This window comes from Centroberyx affinis, unplaced genomic scaffold, assembly GCF_046629955.1.
Source record: "Centroberyx affinis isolate AG114_WGS23_722 - 3 ecotype Tasmania unplaced genomic scaffold, CSIRO-AGI_Caff_v1 ptg002338l_1, whole genome shotgun sequence".
NCBI lineage: Eukaryota > Metazoa > Chordata > Actinopteri > Beryciformes > Berycidae > Centroberyx > Centroberyx affinis.
In genome coordinates, this window is record NW_027280605.1 from 131,942 (window position 1) to 149,026 (window position 17,085).

Genomic DNA, 17,085 nt, shown 5'->3' on the forward strand with positions numbered 1-17,085 from the left:
TTTACATGGATTTTACCTTTTTGAATAGTGTGAGGCAATGTATACACAATTATTTGCATAAACTGGCTATAAAATTTAATCCTCAATCTTTATATATAATTTACACTTTTAATTAGGGAAGTTGTGATGAAACCTTGGACATTTTCCTGAAACCATTGCTGGTAATCGATGATCAGGGTTCTGTTAGTCATGCCTGGGAAAGTTTGCTTATATCATCAGCCATTGAATTCACCCGAGGAATCGTTCATACATCCAAACCAAACCAGGGTCACCTTTTCTGTTCCCGAGCTATTTCCCTCTCGCCCGGGGAGTTTGATACATCCCTGTGAGTGTTTTTAGCGTGAGCTGGTCTTCGGTAGCCTGTGAGTGTGTGTTTCCACGCTTGACAACTAACTATCGATTGAGCGACAGATGATTGTGACAGGCAGGGTGTTGGTAGCTAACTAGTGCCTGGCGATAAGACAGATATGCTGGGTGAAGGCGGCTGTCAGGCGCAGATAAAATGGACAATAACGGTCAAAACCCGACAATGTAGCGGCAACCAGCTGTACCGCTCGGCTTTGGATACTGTGTGTTGACACGACTGGCCTGGAGTATTGACAAAAAATGTTTTCTCCAAGTGGACTTGCTCATCCATGCTTTTGACATTCACCGAATCTGACTGGGCACAGAGGAGATGTTTCGTTAAGTATCGGTTTACTTTAATGGGATTTGACAAATATAGTGTCTTTACTCGCTTGACTGCTCAGTAGTAACGGACGATGCGGCTGTTAACCCGCATGACAGGCTGCACAGGTGGGGTGCATTTCTCGAAACTCAAGCTCACACACTCCTGTGTTCACAGACTGTTATGGCTAGAAACCCGCCAGACACACACGGCTGCCCCGCGGAAGAAGAGAGAAGCGGTCGGGGGCAAATTTTCAGCCCCGCCGACCCCTACTTTCCCGCCGCCGTCTCCTCTCTCCTCACACCGGGCCTTCGTATCGGTCCTGCCCCGTAGCTCATTTGGAGGGCTTTCTCCAGGCTGTTTACACACACACCTCTCGGCGAGACGGTCACGGACTGTCACACACACACCTGTTGCCTTTTCCAGCTCTTCGACCGACTCCACACCTACACCGACAACATCAATAAAGACACAGACGGAGACGGAGAGAGACCAGACGCCGACCACCCTTCCCTTTGAAGACGTTAAACGGATTCTGCAGCTTGCGCACCCTGAGAGATGGGGGCTGGCAGGTAAGCTGTGTGTGTGTGTGTGTGTGTGTGTGTGTGTCTGTGTCTGTGTACCCAGGCTCGTAGCTAGGAATTATGGGTCCTATACACGAAAGGTGACTCTGGGTCCCCCCTTTCCTCTCTTCTGGGACCCCGTCCACTTTCCGCTCATCCCCACACCACCATTATTCCATCAATCTATGACAAAAATCTGTGTCTACCCATCCACAACCCAAACTCACCTCCACAGGTTCATTTATTGGTCAGTTATTGGTCACATGCTCAATTGTACTACCCTGATATTGTTAAAGAGCTGACACAACCATACTTTCACCTGTAGTCGCCTGTTCAAAATCTAATGGGGGTTTTTGTCAGATAATACAACTACACAGTTGCTGCATCATATTTTTGAGAAGGTTTTATTTGTTTGCGGTTTTGTATATTTCATCCAAACACTGTTTCTAAACCAGACCAGAGCAGTGTAAAATTGTTAGAAATATACACTTGAGGGCCATAAAAAGCATTTTAGTCCACACCTTTAGGGGCCCTCCCTCAGCCTGGGGCCCTAGGTAGTCAGTACCCCTATTCCTCCACTACAGCACCCCAGTGTGTACCCACCTGTCTGTCTACCTGTCTCACAGCCTCACTGCTGACTAGCTGACTACCTGTCCTTCTGACTGTCTACCTGTAGATGTACACCTGTTGGCACATCAGGCCACCTTACTGTACCGGACCATTTGTTGACACTGCAGCTGGTTTATCCTTTACTGCCGCTAACAGTTATTCAAAATACCTCAATTACCTGGCCTTTTTGCTGTCCTTATGGAGAGCTCTGTTAATACACTCTTAATGCTTTATATTTGAAAAGGGAAAATTTTCTGCAGCATGGAACTAAATTTTTGGTGCAACACCTTTTCCCCATTTTAACTAAAATTGCTTCTTTTTATAAATTGCAGCCCTTGTGTGCTTTTACAGTGGGTCTTCACTTTGATGATCTTATTCTGTGCTTCTGTCTCTCCCTATATCGACCCCAGCCGCGGTAGGCTTCCTAACTGTCTCCAGTGCGGTGACCATGTCGGCTCCGTTCTTCCTGGGCCAGGTGATTGACACCATCTACACCACCGGAACCGACACGGAGACCATGGTGGCCTCCCTGACGTCGCTGTGTATTATGCTGACGGGAGTGTTCCTCTGTGGCGGGGCAGCCAACGCCGCCAGGGTTTACCTCATGCAGACCTCAGGTGAGACCGGAGAGAGATGCTGAACACAAATTCACTTGTGTCTCTAAACAGGCCAGCAGACTGTGAGGAACCAGCATGCACCTCTCTTCCATTTCTTTGTCTGTTTTCTCTCCCCAGGAAAGTCCCAAACTAGGAACCTTTCAGCCTCGCTCTTCTCCATCTTCCTCTCTCTAACTTCTCTCTTCTTCTTCCCTCCAGGCCAGCAGATTGTTCGGAATCTTCGCACCTCCCTCTTCTCCTCCATCCTCAGACAGGAAGTGGCATTTTTTGACCAGACTCGGACCGGTGAGCTCATCAACCGCCTCTCTGCTGACACGGCCTTGGTCGGCCGCTCAATCACAGACAACCTGTCAGACGGCCTGAGAGCTGTGGCCCAGGCAGCTGCTGGTGTCAGCATGATGGTGAGAGCATCCTTCAAATTGGTCAGCTGTGATTGGTCAGGATAGGTTTGGGTGAGAGCTCAATAGACACACGAAACGGTACATTTTATGACTTGGAGAGAATGTTACAATATTATACTGCTGCTGTCAGTCAAATCCTTTGAAATACAATACAATTAATACAAACTAAGGCATCCTCTATGTCCTATTAGCCACTTTGTAACTATCACTTCTTGAAAATGATGCTATTTGGTCAGCTTTCTCTGATAACTATGGCTTTTGCAAACAAATGAAAGACTTCTTTGTGTGTGTGTGTGTGTTTTGTTGGTTGAGTATAAGGAAGTAGTTGTGAATTTTGTTGACGTTTTTTGTTGCTATTCTGTTGTCCACGTCATCATCCCATTCTGTGCTGTTGCCAAGTAAACCACAGAATTTCCCGGCACATTACTATTCCTAGACTATGGGCTTGTTGGAGAAACAGGTTTGTTTAAAAGACTTCCTCTTACTACAAGGAAATGGGTAGATTGTGTAGCATGACCACTCCCCCAGCCAAACTCTGCTAGGTGCTGGAGGCACAATATAGTCTGTAAAACTACAAATGGGAAATCTGGGTGCAGCAAGACATAAAACACAACATGAACTCACAACAAGCAATTTGTTTTCCTTACAAGGAAGTAAAATTATTTCCTGGCACAATGAATGGTAAAGGAAATGAATGAGATCGAAATAATTACTGCACAAAGTGACACATTTTTGTCAGGTAACAGCAAACCAGATAATTAGCAGTCATTTGATGTAAACCTTTATTCTTCATATAGACTCTTGTCTTTCTCCTCTCCCCCCTAACTCCCCTCCCTTTCTCTACTTTCCTTGCATCTCTCTCTCTTCCTGTCTACCCATCTCTCCTTCTTTTCCATCAACTCTGTTCTTTCTTCCTCTCTCTTCCTCTAGTTCTATGTCTCTCCCAGTCTAGCAGGCTTTGTGTTGCTGATTGTGCCTCCTATGGCTGGCCTTGCTGTAGTCTACGGCAGATACCTACGCTCCATCTCCAAACGCACACAGGACGCACTAGCACAAGCCACACAGGTACAGTACACATATAGACACAGGTTAAAGACCCAGCTGCGAGGGAAATGGGATCTCTGTTCATGAAGTGTGGGGTTAATATAAAAGATATGTGGGTGGGAGTTAGGAGGTTTGAACAGAGAGGACATGATCATTACACTGGTGGCAATACTAGCCAGCTGTTCAACAGCAGGAATTGATTAGACTATATTTGAGGATGTGGTAATTAAAAACAAGGAAGCTGTGACGAAAATATGATTGCAAAGTAGTTGGGTCGGAAAACCAGATTTATATATAAGTTTGTGTCTTTAGAGGGTTTTAGTTATGCTCTATATTAAAAAAAAAAAAAAAAAAAAAGATCCATATTAGTCGTAAGTAAAGCCCTTGTCAGTTACACATTTGAAAGTTGTTTTCCAAGGAGTTGGCTTAACATTTTCCTCCCTGATCTTAAAATGCTGCATCAGCCATATCTAGTACCTTAGAAGTTTGCTAAGCTAATATTCTAATTTACCATTCAATTTTTTAAGATAAAGGACTAATTAAATTGTTTTGGTGTGTGTTATTGTCCCAGTTGGCAGAGGAGCGTATCGGCAACATGCGTACAGTCAGGGCTTTTGGTAAAGAACTGTCAGAAGTCAGCACATACACACAGAAGACGGACCAAGTCCTCAGCCTGGCCAGGAAGGAGGCTGTGCTAAGAGCTGGCTTCTTTGGAGTGGTAAGTGTGTGTGCTTGTGTGTGTGAGCGTGACCATCCATTTTGAAGTTTGTGGCCAGGTTGTAACAGAGAGTTTCTGTCCCGTCACTGATTGCAAATCCACAGTTGACACATTAGCTATTACACACAGGCTTCTGCTTTTCTCACATTGTTTAAAGGCTGTCACAACACCACAGTTTTACCTAACGTGTCCATACTTGACCAAGTATCACCACACAAAGTAGTATTACCATACAACAGTAAAGAATACTTAAACCCACTTGTTATGCACATTCATAGGTTGGAACAGTACTAAGTGCAGAAGCAGGCTAATGACACAATTTGGCGAGCTAACCAGCTCTTAAACAAGTTTATCCACTAATTATCCCATATTTGTTAACATTTGGATATTGGTATGAATTTTAGGATTAGGTAAACCTTTAGCAATCCTGTGGGGGAATTGGGTTGTTGCATTACCTCAAAGTATTAGGATACAGTTGAGAAAATACAGTAAATGATACTGTTATCGAGCAAATGGGGGGCCATTTAAACATGACCGAACTGACAATTACAATACTAGATCACATTAACTAGAAATACTATACATGAATCACAAGTAAAATATATGAATTACAGCATGTATTAGGGAGTGCAAAGTAACATCAGAACATACTGAGGCAAAGATGTATGATACAAAAATATACCAACAATATGAAATATATGCAGCAGGAAAATTAAAATTATAGGTTAAAATATCAAAATGAATGCTATATATTTTTCAGGCAGGTCAGTTGACAGGAAATTGTTTTGTGTACGATCTTGTTTTATTTAATGTCTGTCCATGCATGCATACATACACAGAGAGGCAGGGCTAAGCTGGAATCGAAGATTCCCATCTAAACCATACTTTATTAGATCATCATTGAACCAAATGTAAACATTTTTGCCCTTGTTGTTAGTTATGAGAACAGAGCTTATGACCAGAAAGTAATTTGGGAAGTGGATGCATTCTCTCTTCACTAATCAGTGTACTGTCAAAGTGCTGTTGAACCACTGACTGGTCCAGTGGTACTCAGTGGCAACAGAACAATATGGTGGTAGTGCTCGGCAGCTGCCAGATGTCAGTGTGTGAATGTGTGTAATCCTGCCTACCACTGCTCCCCCTGCCTGGGTAAATAATATTTATATTTTGTTGTCTCCATGGTCACCAGACCATGCATGACAGAGCCAGACGACGTCAGTATTGGGATTTCACACATGTACCACTTTATTCACCTATACTTGTCAACCATACAATGCCTGGTCTCTATGGCACTATAATCTCTCAACATACATGTAGATTAATATGTAGATTAACACGTACCAAATCGTTATGGAAGAGACAAGCGACTCGTCGGGAGATGGACTGGGAGTACTCAACCTGTTGCTGTAACTCAGTCTCAGTAAAAACAAGGAGCGCCACCCAGTGACTTAATCTGTTACTGCAACCAATGTTCCAAAAGCATAGTAGGCGTATTTGCGACTGTTACAGTGTGTGTGTGTGTGTGTGTGTGTGTTTCAGACTGGTCTCAGTGGTAACATCATGATCCTGTCAGTGCTGTATAAAGGAGGCCTGCTGATGGCTAGCCAACACATGACCGTAGGAGAGCTCTCATCGTTCCTCATGTACACCTTCTGGGTGGGCATCAGCATCGCAGGTAACACACACACACACACACACACTTTCTTTTCATATGAATTTCCTGATATGTTTTGCTTGGGTCTGAGTTGTTGATTGCTAATGGTTCGGTCCACTCTGTTTGATGCACTAGGTCTGAGTTCATTCTACTCTGAGCTGATGAAGGGTTTTGGAGCAGGAGCCAGACTGTGGGAGCTACTGGACAGAAAGCCTGAGTTCCCTCTAAATGGTCAGAGCACAGACACGCAAACACACTTACCACTCCAAAGAAGCATTGCCTCACTAGACATTTGTGCACCCAATCCTCTCCTGTAAACATATTGTTAACTTCTTGGAACTATAACTGTGGCCAGACAACATTAACTTATTGAACATTTTATGACAGATTTGTAAATATTTTGAGGGACAGCACCAGTTTTTTTCCTTTGGATCACTGGCAATAGCAGAAAAGCAGATGGTGGCGACTTTGAGATACACACACATAGTCTCAACCTGCCATCTGTGTAACTAGATGTATATTTACCATCATAAATGCCTCCCATTCCATTTGTAACTGTATGAAAAACAGCTTGCAAAGATGCACTGCTTGCTTGAAAGATGTAATATAATCCCTCTCCCTCTGCTCCTCCTTAGAGGGCCTAGTCCTTCCTCCAGACCAGTTGAAGGGCCAGCTGGAGTTCTGCGACGTCTCCTTCTCCTACCCGACCCGTAAGGAGGCTCCTATCTTCCAGAACCTCAGTCTGCTGGTGCCGGCTGGTTCTGTCATGGCCGTGGTGGGACCCAGCGGTTCAGGAAAATCAACTCTGGTCTCGCTGCTGCTCAGGCTCTATGACCCCGATGCTGGTGAGAGGAAGCGTGTTCTCTGTTCTCCTTTATCTATTTAGATCAACTACTGTTCACTCACTAGACACTCCCAAAATCTTCTGAAAGAATTCAGTGATGACAACCTCTCAAACAAAACCATGTCCAGTGGTTTAGGTCAGAGAATAACCTCTCCTCTCCTCTCCTCTCCTCTCCTCCAGGTGTCATCAGTATTGACGGGCAGGATGTGAGGGATCTAAATCCTTATTGGCTTAGGAGTCACATTGGAACTGTCAGTCAGGTAGAAAATAAATGCTTAGTTAACTTGTTAATGTTCATGATTAAAAGAGCATTTATGTTTTTTAGACTTTACAGTATTTACAACCTTTCACAGTAGCAAAAATGAACCACATTCAGCAACCTATAGCAAGGAAATAACTTTCTTTTTTTTTTATATGACTGTTTTGTGCTTTGGATTTGCTTTTTAATTTGGTGGCCAGACAAAGCACTCAAGTATTAATTAATATTGTAATAGGCAGAGAAACATAGCTACAACATGATCTCTTTCTTTCTTGTCCTCCCTCTCCCACCCCCAATCCTTCACCAGGAGCCGGTGTTGTTTTCCTGCTCTATCAGAGACAACATAGCGTACGGTGCAGTGGACCCAGACGCTGTGACCACAGAGAACATCTACAGTGCAGCCAGAGTGGCCAACGCCTATGATTTCATACAGGCTTTTCCAAAAGGCTTTGACACCGTGGTGGGGGAGAAAGGAGTGCTGCTGTCAGGTGAGGGACAGTGAGGGGGGAGAGGCACGATCAAATGATGCCATGAGAACTTCCACACCAGTGTTTGCCAAAACCTTGCATCTCCAAAAGTCAGCTCTCCATTAACTAAACATGGCTGGCTCAGTTGCATGTTTTCACCCATGTGTTTTGGACAGTGTATAACATATAGTGTATAGCATGAAGCACATTATTCCAGTTCCAAATGAAACCTTGTCCACTGAAAATAATGATTATAGACCTGTGGCTCTGACTTCGATTGTGATGAAATGCTTTGAAAAATACATGGTGTCTGTACTCAAGGCGGAGGTCAGCTCTGTACTAGATCCATTCCAATTTGCCTACAGGCAAGGGCAGGGCCCGGATGATGCCATTAACAGTAACACCCATTTGACTATTAAGCACTTGGAAGACCCCAAGGCCTACGCACGTCTGCTATTTGTTGATTTTAGCTCTGCTTTCAATACGCTTCAGCCCCATCTGCTGATCCCGAAACTGAAACAGATGAGTGTCAATCCTTTTATAATTAAGTGGTATTTTTCCTTTTTGACCAATCGAATCCAGCATGTCAGGGTCAATAATACCCTTTCAGAATCCAGATCAATCAGCACAGGTGCCCTACAGGTTGTGTCAGCTCACCAGTTCTTTTTACATTATACACAAATGAGTGTACGAACAGCCACCCTAGGAACCACATTTTTAAATTTTCAGATGACACTGCTATCCTCAGCCTACTGCACAAGGACACAAGTCCTTGTGCAGTAGTGCAGTAGTGGTATGATGCCAACCATCTCATTTTAAATGTGAGAAAAACTGAGGAGATGGTTCTGGACCCTAGGTCAGTGGGGGATCATAGTCCAGTGGTCATACATGATGAACCAATCAATCAGGTCTGCTCCTACAAGTACCTTGGTGTTCACTTGGACAATCTGTCTTGGACATTTAGCTGGAAGGCCCATGTTGAAAGTTTGTGTTCTCGTTTACAGCAGAGATTATACTTTTTACGCAGACTGAGGGTGCATGGGGTGGATCAGAGGATTATGTTTTTATTCTACCAGGATGTATTAGAGAGCATAGTCAGGTATGGGATGTCAGCATGGTACGGCAATCTCACTGTACAGTTGAAGTCTAAGCTTGCTCGTCTGGTACAGACTGCCATGAAGGTTATGGGGAGGAATGAACACCAGTCCCTCCAGTCAATATATGAGCAGTCTGTTCTCAGGCTAGCACAGAGAATATTGTCTGACCCATCTCATATTCTCCATGCCGAGTATGAGCTCTTACCCTCTGGCAGACGATATAGAGTACCCCAATGTAAACTCAACCATTTTAAAAACTCATTTGTGCCTACCTCAATTAAAATTTTAAATAATGTTGCTTGAGGCTGCAGGGTTGTGCGATAGCTTCATGGTGTTCTTATCACTGTTTGTGTAATATGTGCAATATGCGTTATGTGCAATATGTGTAATTTGTGGTTGTGATTTGCTACAGTATGTGTTGCTTTGCTATACGTTGTTGTTTTTTACTATTACTACTATGGAGGCAGTTATATGCCTCCATAGTATAGTATATAGCATTTGAGTCCAAGACAAATTTCCCCACGGGGACAATAAAGTATATTGTATTGTATTCTCTGTGCGGGGCATCATGTGAGATATTACAGTGAAAAAGACCGAAATTGCTTCCTCAGATGGTCCAGTGGTTAAGTAGTCGGCCCCTGTTGGCCTAAGATCAAATCCCACCAGAACTTTCTCTTCTGTGTCTCCCCTTCTGTCTTCCTCTCTGCTTTCCAACTGTCTGCAAGTTAACTTGTGTCTTTGTCTCCTAGGTGGTCAGAAACAGAGGATAGCCATTGCTAGAGCTCTGCTCAAGGTAAATACAGCAGCATGATAGTTTCACTGTTGTTCCACACCTGGAGAAAACATGACCCTGGTTATACTCATCATTTGCATGTGATTTTTGTCATCCAGTAGTCTGGATGCATTAAGTGACAAGACTGTAGATTCCATAAAAAATGGATTTTGCTTTAATTTCTTATCGACCTTCCAGTCCTTATTTGGAGGTGATCAGGCTCATGAACATTTTCAAGCCAAGAGTGGACAAACAATGAGAGCACAAACAGTGTGCTCTCATCTGTCTCTAATCATTCTGATCCACTGAACCACAAAAATTGCTTTGAAGTGATAAGTGGAACCAGGGTCTGTACTGTCTAGCCTCAGCTTTTCATTGTTATGCTGAATTCTGAATGACTATATTAATGATCACAACATGTGTGTTCACTCTCCTCAGAACCCTAAGATCCTGCTTTTGGACGAGGCTACCAGGTGAGAGACACTGGCACAATGATTGGTTATTAAGAATTTGAATCGATTAACAGAAGAACTAATGTGGCCTTGTCTGACAAACCATTAGTAATGTTTTGTGTAATGTAGCGCATCAATGGGGAAACTCAACCAGTTTATCCTCAATGGCTGAGAATTTGTCTGACTGGTCTGCCGGACACTGATGATGTGATGTTTTTGTGCTGGTTAGACACACTGAGGTTGGTCTGTTGAAGACAATCCTAACCAACTCTCTCTCTCCTCAGTGCGCTGGATGCAGAGAATGAGTTCCTGGTCCAGGAGGCCTTGGAGCGTCTGATGGAAGGTAGCTCTCTCTGTCTTTCTCTCTCTGTGTTTCTGTCACTCTCTCCTATCTCTGCCTGTCCTCTGTCTGTCTCTCTTCCCTTCTCTCTCACATAGAATTCATATATATATAAAGCAGAGATATCCAGTGCAAGTAAATCACTACTTCCCCTGGCACAAATTGCTTTACTACTGTTCATTCCTAATTGAGATTATTTCCTGCCCTCCCCTGCCCATCAAAAGGCAGGACAGTTGTGATCATCGCCCACCGCCTTTCCACCATCCAAAATGCGAACTCTGTGGCCGTACTTGACCAGCGGCGTGTAGCAGAGTGTGGCCGGCACACAGAGCTGCTGGGCAACAGGCACGGACTGTTCCGGAAACTGATGGAGAAACAGGCTTTCCTGCAGGAGGAACAGAAACGTGCCCTACGCTGAGAGGAGAGGGAGTATAAGGGAGTGGCTGAGGAGGAGGACGACGACGACGACACTGTTGGGGGGGGGGGGGGGGAACTGTCTTTCATCCAAAAAGGGCTGAAATGGCCCCTATGCTGAGAGGAGATAGGGAGGGGTAGAGGAAAGTTTGTCTGGAATGGGGAGAGATGATAGAAGCTGAAGGAAAGCAGACTTTTCTACAAGAGGAGTTGAAGCAGACGTACTAAGGAGAGAGGAGGTGGGGAGGTCAATGAGAAACATAAGGTTTTCCAAGGGAAGGAAGGGATAAAGGATTTTCTCACATGCTGAGATCCTTCTCTCTCCATTCGTCTCTGTTCAGCTGCTGAAATAACCAGCATCACATGAAGAGCTGTTCGTAAAGGAATCATTCAGGTTAAATCCACACTGAAGAATGAAGAACTGAAACATGGATCAGTGAATGCCTAGACAGTCTTTATTTTGAAAACTATTTCATTCTGCACTGAGGGAGTTGGAAAGATTGAGAGCATGAGAGTGAAAAGGAGACAATGAGAGAAGAGACATGGCCAACATGCGATTAAAATTATTGTCGCTGCCACAGTTTGGGGTGGGGGTGGGGGGCTGAGTCCTGTTTTGAGTTCAGGCATGTGACAGAAACTTAAATGAAAATTGGCTGTGCTTTCCACAGAACGAGTGTGATTTGTGGACTACTCTTAAAGGTCTGGTGCTCTCTCTACCAGTGTCAAGTCAACTGACACTCTCTCTTTCACTCTACTATAGGACTATATTGAACACTATAGTCTAGCACAGTGATTCTCAACCTTTTTCATATTATGGACCCCTAATTAGTCCACATTAGGGCCATGGACCCCCATTTGATGAGATTTTTTCTCTTGGACCCAAATCTGAGAATATTTTTATTGTTAGATATGTTTTTGTCCAGAATTCCTTGACAATCTTTATTGTAGGTAGAGACATAACAGTGAAACTATGATCAAAACAGTCATTCTTCTATATTCTCTAATTGTGTTAACGTCTTATAAATGAAATAACGGTGAAGTTTAACAATTCATCAGTTGGGGACCCCCTGGAACCCCCACTAGGACCACTGGTGGTCCCCGGACCCCGTGTTGAGAACCACTGGTCTAGCATCACTGCATCACTTGTGGGTTTTTTTAAATAACTAAACCAAAAACAGTCCAATATGGCATATACAACACTGCTGACTATCTTTGTTCATTTGTATCTATATATTTGTTGCGATTTTAAAACTTGAAGCTTTCATGCAGAGCCTTTTACAGTAATTTTAGAAGTTAAACAAGCCAAATGAAGCGGTGACCAGGGGTATTGATAAAGGACAGTGTGGTGGAAAACAGGGTCTAACAGGATTCTGACACGTCCTGGAAAACATGGAAATTCATAGACTGGCTTCCCTGTCACGCAAAACTAATGAAAATGAGGATATGAACATGTGTTATGGAAAATGGTGAATGGGAAAACAGAAATTAGCATTTAGGTTATTTTCACAAAGATCTCCTCCTGGGCGAGCCCTCAACAGCATAACTACAGTATATTCTCACCCGCACCATACCATATTTTTTATGGAATGCAAATTGTAATGATGTTCTTGTGCAGTTTGAGAAGAAATGGAATGGGATTTTCTAAATGTTGTGATGTGGGATGTAGGCCTACTTAAACGTCTCTAGCCCTCTTCTCTAGGAAAAAAAAATCTCTCAACCAGGGGTTTGGGCTCAGTGAAACGCATTAATACTCTTGTCCCATGTTTACCAACAGATCTAGGTTCAGTCATTCTTTGGTTAATCTTGCCTGGGATCTAACTGAGCTTTGCCATCTTGTACTCCAGTCAGACAAAAGAAAATGTGTAGAGGAACTGAGAGGAGTTTACTAGTTAATTGATTGAAACCTGCTAATCAGCCTCTTCTCTGGAGGTCCTGGTGTAGAAGGAGGATACAGCAGACTGAGTCATCATAGCCGGTCAGAAGTGTGCAGTTTGTGAGCATATCACCTCCTCTCTCTCAACAACTATGTGCTGTTGAGCAAAGCACTTAACTGTCCAAAAGTATGAGACTGTGGCTGTACTGGGCAGCTGCCCTGTGTGAATGTATATATATATGTGTGTGTGTGTGTGTGTGTGTAACCCTGGCTCCCCAGGCGGTTACATCGTCCGGTCATACAGAGAACAGGATAACCTGCCAACAGGAATTGAAGTGAGACATGGGGCAAAAGAATTAAATCTAATTTATCTACAGTACCTGTCAAGAAGTTACCATGTAATCGATGTAAGAGTGTTGAAAACAGTTGCCTCCCCACCACAAATCAAAATGTATTCTTCAACAGTCAACTTGCCTTGCGTTTTACCAGTGAGTCTCACAGGCTGTGAGAAAACTGTCTCTTCCTTGTTGTAGTTGTAGTGGGTGTTTACTCTGTGGGATCTGTGCTTTAGCCAGAATATAAACACCCTTAAGGCCAACTGGAGTTTAGCCATGGTGCTATTTAGCCAGTTAAACATTATAGCTGGCTTTGAGAGCCTCACTAAGAAGTCCTGACTCTCCTTTGCAAATATTTAGCTTGTAAATGGCCACTTCACTGCTCAGGGTGGTTGGCTAACGGTGGTTGCATGACAGGACTGAAAACTGGAAATCTATTCATATTTTCAACTGTTTGGCCAGCAGCGAAAATATCACCAGCTTGAATTCCCCAGCTGTTTCTTTACAGTGAGGTTGCTCGTCTTTTGCTTTACATTGGAACAAAATTTATTTTAGGACAAAGATCCTTTCATCAATGCAGCCCAGATCTGTGCTGTGAAACATTTTGGATTTGGTGATGTTTAACATTTAACAGATAATTTTACGGTATGGAATTTGCAGGCTTTTTTTTTAATCCACTGTTCAATGTTGACAAAAACCTAATTCAAGAAAAAATAGAAAGAAAAAAGAAAGAAAATTAAACAGCCTTTATGTCTTAGCAGATGCTCATTGAAGGCCACATGAGAAGCTCCAAGCAACAAAGAGCAATCATGTTTATCCACAAATTATCCATTTTATTCAAATCATTGTAACAGTCTATGGCTGAAATTAATCTGAAACTAGATTAGCTAGTTTGGTGGAGGAATTGTTTGTTGTATTAATTAGATCAAATAATCACAAAGGTTTGAGGTATAAATACATATGGGAGATACAACACCATGTAATCAAAGATGTTTTTTCCCTTTAAGATTTCTTTTTGTCTTTGTTGATGCAAAAAAAAAGGATAATGTGCTTTTCTCTGGTTTTGTTTTTACTTCACTGACCATATGACTGAAATGATTAGATTGCAAAGTTGTGTACATTTCTCTGAAGGTTTACACAAAGTGAAGAAGGTTTTTCATTCAGAAACTTGAATCATTGCTTATGAATGTCAGTGTCGATGTCTGTTCTCAGTACAAGGTGTTTCTCAGTATGCTGGAATGTGTTATCAAAGAACATTTATAGTTTTTCTACATGGTTTCATATTCTAGGCACATTTTTACTGCTTTAATGCAGTGATACATACAGTAGAGAACTCTCAAGGCAATGGATATTGGCTTTTAAAAACTATAGAAACGGACAATTGGGATTTGATCAGTGTGGATAATACTGGAACAACAGACATTGTGTCAGGAGAAGTGAATAATACAGTGCCGATGTGATGATAGCCACTGGTGAAACTGTCCATTTGCATTGCCTCAAAGTGTTGTCTGTGTACCATGGTCATCACTTTTGGTTACGCAAATTTAGAAGTTAACCATAATATATTTATTTATTACGGTGAGTAGATTGGTAACAGAATTTGCATGAGCTCAACTCTGTGCTCTTTGCTCTGTCTCACTTCACATGTGCATTACGTCACACTTTTTTGTGGATTGTTTTCTTTTTGTTTTTGTTTTTTCCTTTAATTTCTTTATTCTGTATGTTCATTCTTTTTTTCATCAAAAACGCAATCAGTTCTTACTTTAATCACAATTCTCCTCACAATTCTATTCTATGTACCACATATTAGTCTACATTTCAAGGCTAAACGTCACTTCAAAATGAGCCGGACTCTACTGGATTGGATCCTGCTTGTCTTGTGGTGACAGCCATGTTGGCTCCAGGAAACTCTGTCTATGCTCTGGTTATGCGTCGAGTTTCCCTTGTTGAAGGAAGTTGGGAATATTACCAAACCTTGTTGTCAGTTGAAATGGATTAAATTACTTTCTTACTTTAAATTACTTACCCCCCCCCCCCATCTCTCACTCCAGACAGAAGTTAAATGCTCATGGTACTTGCAGTTCCTCAGTTGATGATGAATCTGTCTAATTCAAACCCACAGAAGCCAGCTGTGTTTTTTTAAGTTTTATGTTCTGAGTTATAAATAATGTAACCTAAAAGATGTACAATATATTTTAATGATTTTTGTGTTTGCTAAATTATTATACATATTCATAAAGAAAATAAAGTTAAATATTAATACGATTTCTTTGTGGTGAGATTGTTTTCTTTCAGCTGTGGAGTGTTGAGTTCAGTGGGTTTAGGCACAAAACCATTTTTTCACACTGTACACCAACTAATGAAGCAGAGATGACATCAAATATTATATAAAAGTTTATTGTTTAGTCAGGGTTATGTTTGTTATGTACCAAGGGCTGGATTGACACAGGCTTTGGGAAATCCTTCAGGCAGAGTAGAGCAATTGGTCCTAAATCAACCTATATTCATGGTTTTATGGTTAAATTATCCTTTTATGAAGAGTGGGCATTCTACCACTCTTTATTATTTTCCCCTACAGAAACACTTGGAATGATGGGAAATGTTGGGGGGAGAAACGAGAGGTTGTTGTGGGACTTGATCATAGTTTGTGCCAGCATGACCAGGTAACATCCATTCATTCATGCATTTATTCACCAGTCATTCATTCATACAGTCTCATAAGTAACCTTGTCTGTGTCCATGCAGTGTGTCGGTCTCCCAGTAGATGGTGCTGCTGCCTTAAACAGCGGCTGCAGCCAGGCAGTGTGCAGCTGTTCAGTGCAATAATCACTATTCACTTCAGGGCTGAGCTCAGTGCGCTTTCAATTCATCACACAAAAGTTAGACTTGATGCATTTGCTAATAGGTTGGGTTCAGCATGATAAACATCTCACACCAGAAGTGCTGATGAGCTGCAGCAGAGGGCTCTGCACCCTGCACTATCCCATCTGGTGGCATACACCCAGACCAGAGCAAAGCACTGAGTGAAGGCATCAGGAATATGCATGAAAAAACAAACATGTGAACAACTTGATTTATCTTGTCTTGTCAATGTTTCTTGCCCTTATAAGGCAGTTTAAAAATCTGACAAGCAAATCAAGCACACATCAACCAGTTCAAATATTTGAAATCATTTTCAGCTATATTTTTGCTCAGGTGTGATAATGCTATCAAAACAACACAGACAAGAGGCAAGGCCATGTAGTTAAAGGGGAATACCACTGAATTTAAGCTTTGAAATATGTTGTGAAATATGCTATTCCTTTGGACAGTTTGGTCCCTGCTGTGTAAATTCACTGCTGTCTCTCAGGCCATGAGAGAAGAATGACACACATGAATTCTTAAATTGAGTGACATTCCCCTTTAAAGGAATGTCCTGTCTTGGCAGTAAGCAGACCGACTCGACCCCTGCAGCAGTTGTGCTCCTGCGCTGCAGGACGGCCCGGCCGGCCAGGTGCTGCTGAGGCCTGCATGGGTTTCCAATTCCAACTCCATGTGCTGCAGCGTCACCGCTCTCCTCACTCTCCTGTTTATCTCCTGAGTACTATTTGAGGAACTAGAGGTGCTGACCCTTTTTGGCCACACTGAGACAGAACATTATTCTGTAGGCCGCGCCAATTTATTGATCACACAAAGCCTTGTATGTTTGTATAAGAGGGCCATAAAAAAACACTCAAATTGGATGAACATGATTCATTATAAGTTCATTATGTTGCATTTTTGTTCATTTGAGCAAGATCACAAGGTGCGCCTCAACTCACGCCACACCACACTGGTTGGAAACCAAATATACCCAAACTAAATCATTTCTAAGTAAAGAAAAAAAATAAGGCAGTCAACATGGGACATCACACTACCTCAGAAATGGGGGTGCAACACAGGCACAATAGCATGTTTTTTTTTTACCCATTTACTTTCTA

The 17,085-nt window shown here is 42.5% G+C and overlaps 1 protein-coding gene across 1 annotated transcript; it reads left to right on the plus strand.

The window, feature by feature from the left end:
• Positions 1 to 261: 261 nt before the first annotated feature.
• On the plus strand, positions 262 to 10,928 carry abcb10 (ATP-binding cassette, sub-family B (MDR/TAP), member 10). The gene is made up of 14 exons (XM_071533210.1): positions 262 to 1,239; positions 2,250 to 2,456; positions 2,655 to 2,857; positions 3,788 to 3,922; positions 4,473 to 4,619; positions 6,159 to 6,294; positions 6,409 to 6,504; positions 6,909 to 7,118; positions 7,298 to 7,377; positions 7,684 to 7,864; positions 9,690 to 9,733; positions 10,151 to 10,185; positions 10,449 to 10,507; positions 10,729 to 10,928. Exons 1-14 carry the CDS (start codon positions 762 to 764, stop codon positions 10,920 to 10,922), a joined length of 2,205 nt encoding a protein of 734 aa, XP_071389311.1. The 5' UTR covers positions 262 to 761; the 3' UTR covers positions 10,923 to 10,928.
• Positions 10,929 to 17,085: the final 6,157 nt, after the last annotated feature.